General features: G+C 41.1%; 1 protein-coding gene across 2 annotated transcripts; it reads right to left on the minus strand.

The window, feature by feature from the left end:
* Positions 1-2,884: 2,884 nt before the first annotated feature.
* LSM6 (LSM6 homolog, U6 small nuclear RNA and mRNA degradation associated) lies at positions 2,885-16,616 on the minus strand. 2 transcript variants are annotated; one of them, XM_037024708.2, is made up of 4 exons: positions 16,464-16,616; positions 8,891-9,006; positions 5,161-5,274; positions 2,885-3,244 (listed from the first exon to the last, which is right to left on the minus strand). In XM_037024708.2, the coding sequence occupies exons 2-4, from the start codon at positions 8,982-8,984 to the stop codon at positions 3,210-3,212; spliced, it is 243 nt and encodes an 80-aa protein (XP_036880603.1). In that variant the 5' UTR covers positions 8,985-9,006; positions 16,464-16,616; the 3' UTR covers positions 2,885-3,209. The 2 variants fall into 2 exon arrangements, with proteins under 2 accessions (XP_036880603.1, XP_036880604.1); XM_037024709.2 differs by lacking the exon at positions 16,464-16,616 and adding an exon at positions 15,964-16,439.
* Between the last annotated feature and the right edge of the window lie 1,525 nt (positions 16,617-18,141).

An 18,141-nucleotide genomic window follows, 5' to 3' on the forward strand; every position in this document is an offset into this window, starting at 1 on the left:
AGGTCCCTGTGGCCCTGTAACTCGCCCCTCTGCCAGCGCCGCCACACTTCCCGATGGTAATAATGGGCCTGATGCTGAGAATGAGAGTAGTTCCATCTGGAAGCAAAAACGCTTGCCAAAGACCCAGGGGAATTGTTTCACGCCATCAGGACTGTGCTTTGTGGTTGCCAATAGGAAGACAGCAAGTCAACACCAACGTGCCAGACACTTTCAGGCTTTGGAGATAGAATGCCAGAGAAAACAGCCTTACCCTCAAGGAGTTTCCAGTCTACAAGGCCTCTAAAATTGATCTCCTCTCCTCACTGTTTTCAATTTAAAATGAACTAATGTGTCCCTCACATAGGCATGCCAGATAGGCACCTCTTTCTTCATGCATTGCTAAGTTCCTAAAGCAGGTGTTCATCCACCTGCCTCCCAGGGAGTCCCTGACAGTGGTATGAGTCCGGCTCCCACTGAAATTCCACAGTGACTTTAACATCCCCTTCACCTCCACACACAGATTGAGGGTCAGCTTGTTAAAGTAATAAAGAAATTGACATGAAATTCAGAATAAGGGCAACCTTAAAAGAAATAATGCCTGTATAATGATTGAGGAATGATATCTGGAATTGGAACTGCAGAATCTAAAAGCTGGTCTCTCCCATAAAACACAAGAGGAAAGATGGAACAAAGAGAATGTGTTAGCTTTGGGTAAGTTTCATTCAGTAAAGAGAAATGAATGATAACAATAAAAGTAATTGCATGAAAAGCCTGTACTGTTTTTTAATAAAAAAGGTTTTTAATTTCTCTGCCTGATGTTTATTTAACCTGGTTTTCCTTTCAGTTAAAACAATACTTTCATTTTTTGTGAACCGGCAAAACAGATTCATTTAGAAATACAAAGTTCAAATCAGGGGAAAAGTGTCTTATTCTCCCTCCACCTCTCACCCATTCTCTATTTTAAATACTTCTTAAAATAGATGGTTCCCTTTTTTTCTGAAATGCAAACACAAAACCGTGTTTTGATCAAGGCTACATTTCTTGACATCCTGGACTTCTTCCTCATGGGTCTTAAAGTGATTAGTTTCAGTGAAAAGTTTTTTTTTTAAGGTCTGTAATTGGTTGAAAAATAAGAACAGCAAAAGTCTTAAGTAAACGTGTCAAATACAATGTACTTCACATGAGACACAACATGGCCTGGCTTGTTTTAAGTAAGCTTCACCTGTGCTTCAGATCGGGGTGCAGCGGCTTCGCGGTGTGGGCCATCCTGTGTGCACAGCGGGTGGGGGTGCAAAGGGCAGTGGCCAAGCCCTGCTTTAGGAAAAGGCACCAAATTACTTCAGGATTTAAGAGACAAAGGACAATGGATCCAGTCAGAGCTGGGCCACGAAGGAAAGGACAATTCAGATTCACACACAGCCTGTCTCTATTTGTAAGCTATCCTACCACAAGCCCAAACCAAACCCATTTATCCAGACCCAGTTCCTGAACCATGGACAGAAGCGATCAGTTTTTCTTTGGAATCTGAAGGTGCCAAAAACACTAGTCCCTCACCCTGTCTTAGCAGAGAAAGGATTTTTTGCCAGTGTAGCAATAATTTGAGACTGCATATTGGGATCTGGGTGTATACTTCCTCCTTTCTGTAAGAAAAATCTATAATCAAAGTGTATGATCCTGGCCATGCAGACAGAGAACACGACTGAGAACCATCTGCTGTTTCAAACAACTGAGATCGGGGGATTGTTTATGACTGACACACCACTTGGGGGAAAAAAGTTGTCCTGGAGATTTGTACTTAACAGTCTGGACCCTTTACAAGCGCCTGTCAAGAGGTGATAAATTACTGAAGCATAACATCAAGTGTTGTGTTTTTGCCATGTACACAGTAAAACCTTGTGAAATGTTTCTGCTCACCTTCCCTGAGTTATTAATTAAAATATAATTGCTTTTAATTACTCCATCTTTAAAACAAAACAAGATGAAATGCCAAATCTACTTTTCCAGGACCAGCACCACCTCTTTCCTCCCTCCTTTCCTATCCTGTCCCTACATCCTTCAACCCAGCAATTGTTTAAAATTACACCACTGGCTCCTGGACCAGGAATGCTGTTTAGATCGGGGAGAGAGGGAGAAAGGCGGCCAACACAACATTCACATAATTGTCTGGTGCTCATTCAGCCACAGTGCCCAGATGTATTTGTTGTTCCTAGAGACAGCGTAAACTGCTGAGAATAAAACAAGGTTGTGGAAATCTCATTAATAAACTGTGAAAACCCTCTCAGCAGGAGTCACATACAGAGGGGCCACCTTTGCCAAACCCTGTGAAGGCTCTGTGCTCAGCTCCTGCAGGTCACTCACACACAGCTTGGATTTGAGAGGGTTCCTGAAAGCCCCTCCTCCCTAAGCAGGAGGGAGGCAGAATTCTCCCCCCATCATGGTTTACCAATGGGGACCTGAGTAAGTTTACAAACTCTAGGCTTTGCTTTAATGTAAATGACTGGCAGACAGGAGGACGGGAATGGCTCCTCCCCGTATTCATAAAATGAGAGGATGACACTGATGCCAACACGCCCGAGGGAGGAGGAAAATCCAGCAAGTCTGACTGCGCAGGAGGGGATGCAGGGAGGCTACAGACGGGCTTGGCGGAATGGAGCATTTCCATACTGGCGCACCGGCACACCACAGTCTCCCCCCAGTGTGACTGGACTCCCACTCCTTTTGTGGCAGTGTCACTGTGTAGATCCCTGATGCCATTTTCCATGTAGGTGACTGAATCAGAGGCTGAAGTTCTGGCCTCACGGGCCTTGTCAGCCGCAGAATGAAACTGGGTGCCCTCGTGAACATTTTCCCTCAAGTACTCTGTATGGCGAGCAGAAGGGGGGATAAAGAAAACACCTCCAAAATGTTTCAATCATATGCATCATTTTAGTCAGTTGAGTAAGTAAAACAATCAAATCAAATAACACTGCTTGACACTTCAGTTGAAAATTGTGTAGGAGAAAGATTGGTTTTGCATTCTGCACTCTGACACAGAGGCAAAAAATGGCTGAAACTTAAATATCAAAGGACTCTTTACAATTAAATCCACAATTTTATACATTTATCTTTCTTACATGACAGTGAAAAATTACCAACTATTATGAAATAGGACAATTTACATCACAAAAGAACCAAACAATCTCATAAAAAAATATATCTAGTATTGAAAAGCACTGCCTTCTTGGGTGTCTTCACATCCTTCTCTTCTGTGTACTTATGTACAACACTGAAAAGAAAAAAATAAATGGAAAAAACTTAAGTATCATAAAAGCAAGTTTTAAAAGAAAACAGATTTTGGCCTACCAACTCTGTAAATTTAAAAGGAATTTTCATACCACACATTAAAGTCTAGAGCTACCATAAGACTAATGTTATAAACCTAGACTTGGGTTTGATGTCTTACACGAGGACTGTGTTCCAGCCTTAGCTCTGACTGACTTTGTAAATTGTGACCAGGAGAATAAAATAAAATGTATGTAAATGTCCCTGGAATCCAAGAATGTTTTGTAATTATAGGTATAATAATTGTACTTATAGTAAAGTAAATTAGTAAATCTACTAGACTTCAGGTTAAGAATAAAGAACGTATTTTCATTCATCACCCTAATATAAACTCTTAACCAAACAATATGCTTTTTTAATTGCAACAGGATAAACAAGAGCTGAGGAGTTCATGTTTTTTAAAGATACCAAACTCTTTATTGTGAGTTCCTGGTTCAAGTGCCAACCTTTGGTGGGGTCCATGGTTAGCTATGGTCTTCCCATGAGGACCCGTGTGCACCGCCCAAACTGAACTCTCTGAGTATGTGCGGTATACAAGAACAAGACGGAGTGCGATGGCTGGGCCACCTAGGCCCAGCTTCCACCAGAGGGGCATCCCTATGCCACCTCACCCCCCTGTGCCTACTCAGATTCTGAAAGGCTGGTTCAAAGTGACCATGAAGATAGAACTTGAAAAAAGCACAGGCTAATTAAGTATGTCAGGATCCTCTTCAAAGGCCATGATGGTGAATCTGGGAGTCTAAAGGTAACTACCACTAGTTATGTCATGGAAAAGCTACATGAAGGGAACTACCCGAATGACAGGGTGACACCCCAGGGAAACGGGACAGGTCCTAGATGTAGTAATCACACGACAGGGTCCACCCTATTACCACCACCCACAGACTCTGCAGCTGACTGCCGCTATCTGCTGTCTTGAGATGGGGGAAGGTTGTAACATTTCCTCGTAAATGGAGGGCGTCAGGAAGAATAGTATGAAAAATAGAGAAGAAATTCTTCTTGCTGGAAGGCCTAGAAAGCAAGCCAAAGATGTATATAAAGATATGTGAAGCAATATGGTACTGTAAGAACAGGATACAGAATAGCTACAATAAAAGTCAGGATGTTTAGTTCATTGCAAAGAAGAGATCCACTGTTAAAAGGGTTTAAGAAGTTATGCAGAACTAAAGCAATGCACAGCAATAAAAAATATCAGAGCTCAGAGTCCCAGAGCTCCATTTGGAGGATGGGATCAAAAGTGGACAGGTCAAGGGAGTATTCCCCTAGTTTTGATGTCTTTCCCTTTCCCCTGAAAAATTCAGGTATTTATTGATGTGTTTTTAAATGAGGTACTTAAAAGTAACCACAATAATCACAGCAATGTATCAGCTATTACAAAGCTGAGTAACTTTAGAACTTCTTCCTATCTTGTCATTTTCACCAAACTAAAGGACAACATTTCCACCAAAAGCATTTGAATGCTTCACAGAGAAGGACGAACTGGAAAAGCAACTGCCAAATAACACAAACCAAAGACAGTGGGAAACAGTGGCCATTCTTACAGCCCCAACCTCCAGTGTGAGACGCAGTGTTAAGGGGATATAATAAATTGTATTAAAGAGAAGAGAGTTCTGGGTCAGTATACCAGTGCCCCTCAGTTCCTCCTTTAGTACAAAGAGGGAAGGAGAGAATTTCTAATTTCAAAATTCCATGAAGCATCTAAAAAAGAACTGGTCACAATGAAGACCCAAGAATGTTAAGATAAAGAAAGCAAAACTACAACTGAACTTTAAAATTACCTAGAAAACCTGCTGGTGACCCTAATTATAAACAAACAACTTGTTTTAGATGTTGTAAAACTGTAGAGTGAAGGAATATTACCATTGTTTCCTCGGATAAATGCATCCCCGTACTTATTCTTCAGTTGCCCATTTACGTATTCCTCTGTCTGTTCCAAGGCTATATTCATGTAGCCATCCAGGCAAGCCAGGACCCCTAGAGACAGTTAGTCAAAGAGAAGATACACGAAGCACATAAGAGTCGGAAATTACCGAGTATACCTTAAAGCTGACAATCTCTTTATTCAGTAGCTCTTACATGCTTAATATAAAAATTCACACTGCAAATGAAAATCAATAGACTGAAGCTCTATTAAGAAAATGTCTGTACTCTATGCCAATCTGAATGACGGCTAACAAACATACAGCAGAAAAGCAGCTGTGCACCCAGTGCTGTCAGGAAAAACAACAATCACGTCCTTCATGGTATGTATGATGAACAGCAACTTTTACAGCCTTTACAAAAGCAAAGTACCAAGCATATTCAAAATAAAACACTGTTCTTAAAAGCTATTAACAGGAGTGGGCAATTATGCAGGCACAGATGACCATCAGCCAGGACTCCTCACTTTGTGTGGCATTTCTTACTTTAGCTACTAAGTGAAATATGGGTTTGGCAGATTTATTTCATTCTTTCACAACATCTACTGCAGCAGATGAATGTACTTTAGGGTTAAGAGGAAGTCTCCACAATTCGTTAAAATAGCAGAAGAGGAGACAGCAGGTGCTCCTGAAAGAACATCTTAAAACTATGATCCACAGTGAAGAGCAGCTTGAGAATACAGGGCAACATACTGCATTGTAACACATCCCTTTCTGTTTTGTTACAGTTAGAATATTTTCAAATCCAAACTAATATAGAAAAATAGCCAAAAACATTTGAGGGAGCTTTCAAGGACACAGAAAATCTTTTTAATTGTGTTAGGATGGTATAAATTTTGTCAAATTTGACCTGAGTTTTTTTCAAAAGATGAAAATACTTACGAGCCTCTGAATCTCTAACTTAAGTGTTATTTTCAAGAAAAAAAAAATCAAGTGAAAATACTAAAAATTTGATTTAATTAACCAATTCGATAGCTTCATTTATTCTTAACTTTGTTAATATGCTCCTCACTCTCTCTCTCTGCCCCCATTATCCTCTAAACAAAAAAGTTTCTTTTCAAAATTGTGTGTGTGTAATGAAAGCACAAGACATTAATCTCATGGAATTGTGCTAGAAGCTGTAAACTTTCAAAGAATCAGAATGGACTGTGAACAATTCACAACTGTTTCCTATCAAAATAAAAGTTTAAGATACAACTCCACAGTTTATTTTCTGCTGTATTATTTTATGTCTAAACAATAATCATATGTAAGCAAGAAGCTTGAGAAGTGATATGCAAATCTTTGAAAACTGTCAAAATGAAATGTTCACTTCTTATAAAAACAACTTTTCTTATAATAAAGGTTTCCTTAAGAAAAGGGTTGTCATTAAAACCCCCTCCTTTCTGTAAGGGATAAGCTACTCTGAGTTAACAGCAAACATAGAGTTTTCTTCAAACTTAAGGAGCAACTGCTATAGAGAGCTGGGTTTTTTGTTTGCTTAATTTTTTGTTAAACCACAAAATAAGAGCGTTCTTTGTAGTAATGGTCTCAAGAGTGTGCAACATTTTGCTTTAAGAAGTACAGAGGCTATGAATAGACATTCATAAAAGGGAAAAAATTATGGTTACTACCCATGTGAAAGGTTATCCAACCTCTAATAAACAAAGAAATATAAATAGAATGAAATATGATTTGTGGCCAACTAGAATGGAAAAGGTGGAAACAAAGGCCAACACCAGGGTTGGCAAGCGCTGGAGAAGAGCGAACCCATCCACCGTGGGGAGGGCCGTGCGGCATGCTCTCTGAGATCCTAGCTCAGGGAATGTACGCTCAAGAGATGCCTGGACAAGTGCTCAAGACAGATGCTGAAGGAACAGAGTTACTTATAATAGCAAAAAATTGGTATTCACATGAATGTCCATTAATAGGAAACTGGATAAAAAAAAAAATGCCTGTGGTACACCCACATGGTGTATACGCCTATGCAGCCATTAAACACTATATTGTCAGAGAACTGAATGCATCTTTTAAATATTTTGTATACGTGTGTGTGTGTGTGTGCACGCGTGCATATATATATATATAAATCAGGGTGCATGTACAGCTGATCCCATTTATGTAAATTATGCTTATATGGAGACAGGTCCAAATTGGTAAAGCTGATTATTTCTGAATGGTAGAATTCGGGGAATTTTGCTTTCTTCTATATACTTTTCTCCATTATTTGCTTTGAAATTTCTAAAAAGGAAAAGAAAAAACATACATATTACCTTTATAAGTAGAAAAACTTTCCCTAAAGAGCAACAGGCTCAGGCTGGTTGATTTTCTCGATGAAGTGGGTACTGAGAAAATACTGAATCAAGTCCCATCCTAATCCAGTGCTGAACATACAGAGATCTCTAGAAGTCTGTCACCTCCTTTGGGCTCATTAAAAGTACACAGATGAGGAGCAGTACATAGAGACTTTATAATATCTCAGCATTCAGTATAAATCCATTAGTTCAACTATAAAAGTTAAATTAAACTGGAGATTTGTTGTTAATGTCAGGAAACTAAGGCAGTGCATAAACAGCAGAGGCTTCCGAGTCCAGCTTGAGTCCAATCTCTCCTTACTAAGTGGGAATAATCAACAGAGATCTCAAGGAATTTATGTGAAGATAAAATGAAAATCAAAGCGATTAACACACTTTGGACACACAGTAAGCTCTCAATAAAATGCAATTTGCATGGGTGGAAAAGAAGACAAAACTCAAAGATTACCATTATTATCCAGAAAAGAGACCAAGGAAAGGCCATAAAACTCTGCTAATGAATTAGTTATCTGCACCTGGGAAATGTTCCAGGTAATTTAACATATTTTAATCTTGGAAAATTAGGAATCCAGTAACTTAACTATATTAAACACTATATTGTCAGAGAACTGAATGCATCTTTTAAATATTTTGTATACGTGTGTGTGTGTGTGCACGCGTGCATATATATATATATAAATCAGGGTGCATGTACAGCTGATCCCATTTATGTAAATTATGCTTATATGGAGACAGGTCCAAATTGGTAAAGGGATTTGACACCATTCCTCCCACAGTGTTTATTTCAGTAGTGTCCCAGCCTCTTAAAAAGCATTCTCTATAAGAACAGAGAGCTGGGTGGGGTTTTTTGTTTTGTTTTGCTGACTTAACTACAAAGTGAGAGCATTCTGTATAGCGGTGTTGTCAACAGTGTGCACTGCATTGCTTTAAGTACAGAGGTGTCGCTGGCTACCCCACACACTGTCTGAGGGAGAAGTTCACGTTGTAAAACAACACTCTCTGAACACCTGCTTGCCAATTTTGAATACTTCTGCAAAAACAAATGCTGCTTCACCATGGTGTTCTTCAGCACCCAGTTATTCATGCGTCGGGTGACAGGAAGCCCTGGCTTTTACTAGGGGGCTTCGGCGCACTCAGTCTCAGAGCAGACAGGAGGCGGGAGTCACACAAATCACACAAAGTCAGAAGCGCGCACTCTGCTGGCAGAGTTGTGTCTCTAAAAGAACCAGCTCGAGGCAGGAAAAGAAATGGACGCACAAACTGCTGACAACCAATGCCTTTGTGGTCCGCTGGGTACGTTTAAGAGATAAATAAAAATCAGTAAGTCACATTTACTTATTTAGTCAGACCACTGAGGATGAGGCATGAAAACAATACCTCGATAATCCACTCCAGAATTTAATTTTACCACCACCGGCCGTCCAATGATTTGCTTTAAGAAGTCACTGGGGGTTTGCTTCCGCAGACTCATGGCAACAATCCTGATCAGAAATCTGAAAGGAACAATAAAGGTAAAGACTGAAGTTAATTATTCAACGAAGAGCCTTGAAGCCCCTAACATTTTTATAGGAAATCAGGTATCAAAGGACCACACATGAAGACTCCACATTATTCCACTGCTACCACAATATGACAGCTAACATGCTTTCAGTACTGCCTATGAGCCAGATACTAAGCTACGTGTCTTCCACGCACTATCTCATCCAGTCCCCACAACCCCAGGACTCCTCAAAGAGGAAACCCTGCGTGCATGGAGCCCCTGGTCTCAATCACTTGCCACTGCTATCTCAGTCAGCATACCATTCAACCCCTACTACCTCCACCATTTACTGAAAGCTTATTATGTGCTGAGCATACTCCTAAGAACCTTATAAACATCATCAAATTTAATCTTTGTAAGATCTCTGGGACAGTTTTAATATCCTCATTTTGCTAGTGAAAATAAGGACACAGAAAGATCAAATAATTTGCCCCCAACTGTTACAGAACCAACATTCAAGCGCCAGTCATATTTTGAAGTCGATGTTATATAATGGAAACATATTTGCAAAAAACTGATGCCAAAACAGTATCCCAATAATAATAATACTCATAATTGAGCACTAATATTTAGGTGTACTACATGACAGCATTTATATAAGCACTTTCCATGTATTAATCCATTTAAACCTCACCACCCTATCAGGTAGGCATTGTTTTTAATTCTCATTTTAAAGATGAAGAAACAGACACAGAAAGGGTTAAACATCCTGCTCCAGGTGACAAAGCCAGCCAGCCCAAGCTCTTAGTCACAACCTTACACAGATTCCTTAAACTAGCTAATATACAGACTCTTTAAACTTGCTAACACAGCCAAAGACTTTGATTTACTCTACTATAATTACAGCAGATACATACTCTATATGATAGAGAAAAAGTCTTAAAATTCAAGTTTAATAAGGGTCTGAAACACAGAGTACTACACACTCCTATCAACAGACCAGACACAGTTGCCCATTACTCCCTTCAAAACTCATCTTAAGTTCTCTCTCTCTCTCTCTCTCTTTAAAAATATACTGGTAAAATGATTGTAACAAACTACTTACATAAGCAAAAACTGAGAATAAAAAGACTTTAGAAATTAATTTTTTGGTTTCTCAGCATCACTATTATTAATAGCCATTAGCACTGACACTTAAAAATTAGTATGGATACAGTATTTTAAGAACTCTTCTCAAGAACTCAATTGTTTGTTTTCAAACAAAATTTCCATTAAACTTTCTTCTATAAATAGCACTGCTTATTTCACACCAAGTCCACCCACTCATAGATCTGATTCAGGGTTAGGAACACTGGAGATTTTCTAGAAGTGAATCTGTGCAGGCTCCGAAGTTAGGGCAAGCCAGTATGGGAGGCTTTTTATTTGTTCAACAAATATGTGTACGTTCAAATATACACATATTTGCAAGGAAATTTAAAAACATATCCTACGCACAAGCTCTGACCTTAAAGAACTTAGACTCTAGAATAATTTAAACTCTTGTTTAAAGGGCATGAGTAAACAGGTGATCGCAATGTAAGTAAAATAATTTTCTTGACTCAAGAAAAGCCAACAACCCAAGTTAAATAAAAGTAAATACCAATTTCAAAAACCCCTCTTGAATTCTGGGCTGTTATATGGACCACCCCCACCCACTATATCTCCCCAAGACTTGGAAGATTTTTAATGTGATCAACTGCTTATTTTGCTCAGCAAATTTTAATTTAAATTTTCCACTGAATTGCCAGTTTAGTTTTTTAGCTATAGTCTCAACAGACAAGTGAAATTACAACTACTGCTCAGGACAACCGCCATCTGGTCAGCACTCAGATTGTACATACAACAATTTCATTTACGCTGTTTTGAGCACAAGAAAAAAAATTACAAAGTAATGGCTGTAATAGATTTAGTAACTTTAATGAGTTTAGTAAAAGCAAACAAATTTTCTCATTCGTCTATAAAATGCTTTATTTATGTCCAGAACACGAGCTGTTTTGTGGGTGAACAGGTCTAGAGAACTGTTAACTCTGAAGGCCTGATAGACTCAACTCATGAGTCTTTGGTTCATTTCCTACCAGGTGTTAAATAAATCCCATTATGCCAGTTTCTTCATGTGTAAGACTGAGATAAAAAACTAGCTCTTTATTTTTGTGTTTAAAAAAATCACTGAATTTTGTGAAAACCCAGTTTACAGGTGTGGATAAAATGAAGGTTCCTGTGGCCAGGATTCTCACCTGGCCCTGGTTGGCTAGCTCACTACACACATGTGGGCAATGCGTCGTTATTGACTATATAAAGAGCTCCACCCAGTGCTCTGGGTGACACGGTGGCATGGCTGCAAGAGGGCAGAGCAGAGGCTGGAGTGGTGGCAGTGCCGAGGACAGAGGCCCAGAGGAGGGCTGTGCAGGCAGAGGGGCCCAGAAGCAGAGACGGGCTTGCTGCATACAGACTCGCTCTGAGTGGACGGGATTTTAGTGACTGACCTGCCACTGTGGGAATACAGCTGGGTATAACCCTTTCATCCCAAGAACGTTCTACTGTCATCTCTTTGGTCACACTGAATCCATAGTGAACTCGCATGGGGCTGAAACCCATGGGCAAGACACAGGGATATTATTAACCATTTTGTCCACAGAGACAAGTCAATGACAGAAAAGAATACAAACCTAGACTATTAGTTGTTTAGCTGATGTATTATTTTTAAAATGTTATTAATATTATCTTTCCTCACCTTTCTGAAAAAGACAGATATATTCTTCTAAGCTCAACAGATATCACACCTCTCCCATTAAGCCTCATCTTTACTCCAATTAACCCTCATCTCTTCCTGAAGGAATTCAACACTTCAAACTTTCATGCATCACTTAGTGTCAGGCACATACATAGGTTGGGGGTGTAACACCAGTAAGACAGGGCTTTGGGCCCTCACAGTTTACACTCCAAGCAGGCAGAAAACATGTAAATGGAGAATTTTTTTAGAAGTTGTTTGTATTTGGATAGCATCATGCAGAGAAAAGCACAAAGAGAAGACTCAATTAGCTCAGGCTTGGCAGATCAAAGAAGGCTTTTGGAGGTGATACCTGATCTGAATGTGAAGAAGGTGTCCACCAGCTGAAAGGAGTGAAATCTTAGCAAAGGCACCAGGCAGTGTTTGGGTTTGAGGAGAAAATGCTACACAGACAAGGAGGTCAAGATGCAGCCACGGAAGGGAGGCGGCCACATTCATGCGAAGTGTGGCAAGTCAAGCTAACAGAGCGTGGGCTTGCGTCTCTAGACGAGTTCCCAGACATGGATCTTTTGGATCCTTTGGGAGACTCTAATTCAGTGGTTCTGGAGGAGAATCCAGGTATCTGTTTGCATACAACCAGGAAATTCTTAGGAACTAGCAGGTACAGGAAGGACTGTGCCAGAAATGGGGAACGGGAGGGTTTTAAGCAGAGACTTGCACGAGTGCCACTTTCCACTTCAGATGGCACGGTGGAGATGGGCCATCTCACTCAGTTCTGGCATCAGGTTTCACATCTGGTTCTATCAGATATAACCTGTCACTATTTGCTCTTTTATAATATTCTGTACAAGTCTTTTTTCTCTCAAAAGACTGTAAGCCACATGAAAGGAGAGACTAATACCCAGCTTTTCATTTATTCTCTAGAACATACATTCTGCTAAATCTCTTGAAAAAGAAATGTTCCCAGTTATTTGGAAAGAGGATGGTTGCTTCCACCACACTTTACCCATCACTGTAGGAGACCGTATCTTTGACATTCACCTTCACTAGGCTTCCTTGGTACCCACTGTTACTTAATGACTTACCCACACATCCAGTTTCTATGAAGGAACTGGTCAAACCATCACAATTTTTACCATTGCTTGGCTCACACAATTTTAAGTGTTCATCTTTTAAACTGAGTAAGGCAGAAAGAATAGTTCTGACCATTTCTGAGGCAAGAGAAAAGCTCCTGAACCATAAACATATTAAGAGGGAAAAAGGCCTCCTTTCTGCTGGGTCACCTTGATAAAACTCCTCTCTTCAAAATTAAATCCATAATCACCACCCATGCCTCCTCTCCCTCCCCTGACTCCTACACAGGCTTGTTTTAAATAACTTATTTTCATAAATGGTCATTAAGTCAGAGGCAGTATATTTTCTCTCAGAAGCTAGTCAGAGGTCTGGTATGAGAACATCCACAAACTGCCCTACAGAGATGTTTTTTTTTTTTTAGTAAAAGAATGAGTGGAAAGGAACCAAATTTTATTCACCCAGCTATGTGCCAGGCCCTGTTAGATTCATGAGCAATTCACATGGTACCCCTGTGAGGTGGTAAGCAAAACAAAGGCTTGATCCCAAAGCCCAAGCCCTTTCAAAGGTCCAGCTGCCCTTTGGGATACGTCAAGATTCTCCTGTTAAACCTGGGAATGGCCATAGAGACAATCAGAGATGGAGCTGGGGAGTAGCAGTGGGCGAATATACCCAAGTAACAAAGTACTATAGATCAGCCTGCACTGAAGTATGATGGTCAAAGGAAAGAAATGCATTTTACGTGATTTTGATTAATGTCATTGAGCAGAAAACAGGAAAATCCTTGTTCTTTGGCAGTTTACCTGTCGGCTTTCACCTACTCTCAGAGTATTTACAGTTCAGGGTAAAAAAAATTTGACAAGCAAGAGATTGCCATGAAACGTAACACTACAACCCAGTAAATGCAGCTGTAGACAATAACTTCAGTGTCTGAGAGGGCACCAAACCCGGAGGACAGCTCCCTGAAGATCTTTCTTCCCAGATGTGGTCAGCCCTCTTCAGAAGGCATTAGTTACACCAACCCCACCCCCTGCGGCAGGGGTTCCCTTTCCCTCCTCTCTCCCAAGGGCCACCCGAATCTGTGCCCTCTGAGCAGCCCTCTCCTCTCTCAGGCATGACCCTTCTCGGGCTATTTTGCAGCTTTCCTGTTTCCTGACCAGCCTCTCACAGTAGGTTCTAAGCTTCTCGAGGACGGGGAAAAACGTCTTGCTCATTTGGTATCCCTCGTACCTAAAGACACCGCCAAGCCTGTGGAGGAGGCATTTAAGGGCTGTGCCAAGGAAAACTTTTGCCCCTTCCTCTCCGACCCCAAACTATGGGTACAGTGGCTAGTATAGTATCACCTATGCACTTACACAGCTGTAGCACAGTAATATTTCTACTACTGACCACGACACGAAAGAGGGAGAAAAGAGAAATGTTTTCGTTGTCCAAGAATCAGCTGCATCCCCAACAACAGACATGCTTGTTATGATACAGATTCCTGTCAGACTCTCCAGACACTGTAATTTATATATTAAAGTCCTCCAAACAACTCCTATAAACAAGTGGTTCTTCAGCAGGGGTGATTTGCCCCCCACCCTGGGAACATCTGGAAATGTATGGAGACATTCTGGACTTTCTTGACTGAGGAGGGTGGTGCGGCTGGTGTCTAACAGGCAGAGGCCAGGGATGCTGCTTACCCTTCTACAAAGCATAGGAGGCCCTGCACAACAAAGGGTGCTCTGGCCCAAATGGCAACTGAGGATGAGAAACTCTGCTATAGGCCCTAAATCAAAAAAACCACTGTTCTCTGATCTTAAAGCAGTAAAGAGTTTTAAAAAACGCTTCAAGGTATAATAAATGAGAACAAGTAGTTAAATTCTCATGAGATGGTAAGAGTACAAATTATAACTTATTAGATATCTTGTTTCAACATACGGAGAATCTGAAAATAAGTGGCAAAATATCTTGAAGGAGTTGCATTCTAAATAAAGGACTTCTACTAGTCCAGGGCATGAAAACGGTCATTTTCCCATTTTTCAGCATTACAGATCCCTCAGATGATTAAAACCTCTTACTTGGCAAAATTCTAAATGGGCAGAATAACCGAAGTGACATAAAAATCTTTTAAAATTCTAACACTGAGTATACCACAGTTTAGTGAGAGACCACCCAATGCAGCATAGAGTACTCACTTGGGAGGCAGGCAACCTGAGTTCTAATCCCAGCTCTGCTACTTAATTACTGTGTGCCTTGGATAACTCATCATTTCACCTCTCAAGTCCCCAGGTCCCTCATTTGCAAAATAAGGGAGTTATGCTTGATGATCACTGAGGTGCTGATCTAACACTCAGTCAGCCTATGTAGTGACTCCAATAGTATATAAACACATTCACATTAACAATCCTCTGAAGATTCCTGCACAAATATTCAAGCAAGTGGAACTGCCAGGCATCATCATAAAAAGAAAGAAAAAAAATCCCCAACGGGATGCTCAATTTCGCTGGCTGCAGCTATCACACGTCTGGCAAAACAGGCAGAGTCATGCACGCATGATGTAAACTACTAAAATCCTTTTGGAAAACAATTTGGCAATATGTATGAAAACCTAAAAGGGCCTTACCGGAACACAGCACCTATTCTGATACTTTCACTTCTCAAATCTAGTCCAAGTAAATAATCTGAAATACAGTTTTTGAAAAAAACTTTAATCACCTAAGTATTATCTGGGATGCTAAAATGAAGCAAAATTTCATACACACTCTACATGTCCCACAGTCGGGAATTGGTTGAGTAATTCATGGGACCTACACAATCATGGAACAGGTGGCCAATCAAAAGAAGATACAAAATTAGAAATAATATTTGGGAAGAACTTTTAAATCAAAGGGGAAACCATATGTATTGTTAAGGGGTAAGACAGTCTTTGCTCAAGTAGAAACCAGCACATAGTTAAGTAAAATACAGATATTGCAGGTGTAAGGTTCAGTGGATATTTTCTTCATTAAATTCTTCTGTATTTCCCATTTTTCCACAATAATGTTGTGTACTAGGAGGTAGGGCACACACTAAACCACCCTCAACCTTACCTGCATCATCCTACTAGGCACCCTCATTAAAAATACCTGCTAGGAGCGCGCGCGCACATACCTACACACAAAAGCCCCGGGGATAGGACTCAACGCCGCACTGTACCCCACGCCCAGCCTGACGACTCGGTGAGAGAGTCCAGCTCAGTTCCTGGGTGTCAGGCGCAAGCACACCGAAGAAGTGCAGGCCTGCATTCCCTGCAGCCCTGGAAACCGGGTCCTGGGTGCAGGGTCCGCTTTCCCGCCGGATTCCCAGGCTGATGTCGGGGTTCCCCGCGGAATTCGACAATCAGGAGCGGCCGGGAGAGCCAAGCCGGCGGGCCCAGGCCAGTGCCCGTTCGGCCTGCGCGGCCCCGGCGCCCCTAGGGGAAGGGCTCGGCAACCCGGCGGCCCACCACGATGTCCGGGCCGGTCCGGGCGCCAGGAGCGCGAGCGCGCCGCCGGGCCCCACCGCTGCAGGTTCTGGAGTGCGCGCTCCCGCGGGCACCTTCAGAGGCTGCTGCCCCCCAAGGCCTGTCCCAAGCGCGGGGACACCCGGGCAGCGAACGGCCCTTGGCTCACCTCGGGGCCGGGATCCAAAGTCCGATTCCAGGTGTCCGCCAAGACCGGCCGCAGCTGACCAAGCGGGCAAAACTGAAAGTGAAACCGCCGAGGCAGCGCTCTTATCTTTCTCAGCCAATCCCGGCTTCCCCGGCCTACGGCGGCTCGCGGGGGCCGCAAAGACCGGAGCGCGCCCGTCCTGTCTCCCGGTTTGCCCAAAGGTAAAATTGGTGCCGCGGGATCAAAATGAAAAACGCTGGTGCTCTCCTCTCTTTTAACAGAAGGAAAGAGTTCCCCGCTCCAAAAAAAAAAAAAAATAGAAGTGATCTCTTAGCCACGATTTCTTCTAGGCAGAAATGTAAGAAATAGCTTGAAGTCAGGGGGAACTGGAATTTATTGCTAAAGTAATAACTATACGTATCCAGAAATGTCCTTGAATAATTTAATGCAAATTAATAAGACAAGCAGCTTCAAATCTTTAAATCCACCTTTGGATTTTGATTAAGTGTGTGAAAAGGAAGTAATTATTAGCAAGAGACTGTTTCCACGGCAACGTTAATTGATACAAAAGAATTAAAATCACTAAAGTAACTCTATGGTGATGGCATAAATTGCATTGCATTACAAACTGGTTCTAACTGGAAATGGTGTGCAGACATTATTTAAGTGCTGCTATGGGAGCTTGGTTTGGAATTTTGCATGAACTCTCAATATTCTTGCAATTAATGGAAAAGGAGAGAGAAAAAAAACCTTATACCAAGACATGATTCCTTTTTTCCCTTTACATATGCCCTCATCAACTTAAAACTTATACTTTAACTCTGTTTATGAAAACTGTAAGAAAAACATTATCTTTAAACCGATTCTTAACCCCATTAAGTGTTATTGAATCTAAGATGCAGAATTATTTTCTAAGACAAAAATGAGTTCTCCCTCTTGTAAGCCTCTCTTAGCTCAAGAAATGAACCTTAGATTGATGTGATGAGCAGTAAACAACTGGGTGTGATTTGGTAGAAAAAGAGAGACTTCCTTATGCCCATCTCTAAAAGCTCACTTTGGGTAAAGGCCAAGCATTGCAGATTTATTTAAAAGGCTGTATTTCAAGTTCTTGCAGTATAAAATCTAAACAAAAAATTTTAAGTAAAGTAGCACTTAAAAAAATTTAGCTACGAAGAGCAAACATACTAGGATGTAAAGCCCTGTCCCTAAAAACCTTCACAAGAGATATCAAATTGTACCACCTTCCTCACTGGTTGTTTCAATTATTCAAAAAAGAAAATTTTTTGTTTCACAGTTCTTTTCCTTCACCACAAAGCCCTGATGGAGTCATTCAGGTTGGTGTGGTAGGCAGCGGGCAATGAGGAATTCTGGGGGCCTGGTTCATCTGCAGAGACAGCTGTAGCCTTTCCAAGGGGTATGGATCTATGAGGGCCCAACTAGACAAATGCAGTGGGCACCATGAATTATTTCATGAGCCAACAAGCTTATCGAAATATGGTTGTTCCCAGAACCCCTTCAGCAGCTTACAATAAGCTTTTACCAGCTCACAGAGCAACTTTCCATACTTCACAGAATTTTTTTTCACATTTTTATTATACAAAATAAATGTGCAAGACTTTTTCTGAATACTAGTCTACCAATAGTTTTCAAAACCCTGAACATAATACATAACTTGTTAAGGAGTCAAAAATAATTTGAC

The sequence above is a fragment of the Manis javanica genome, chromosome 3 (assembly GCF_040802235.1).
Source record: "Manis javanica isolate MJ-LG chromosome 3, MJ_LKY, whole genome shotgun sequence".
NCBI classification, from domain to species: Eukaryota; Metazoa; Chordata; class Mammalia; order Pholidota; family Manidae; genus Manis; species Manis javanica.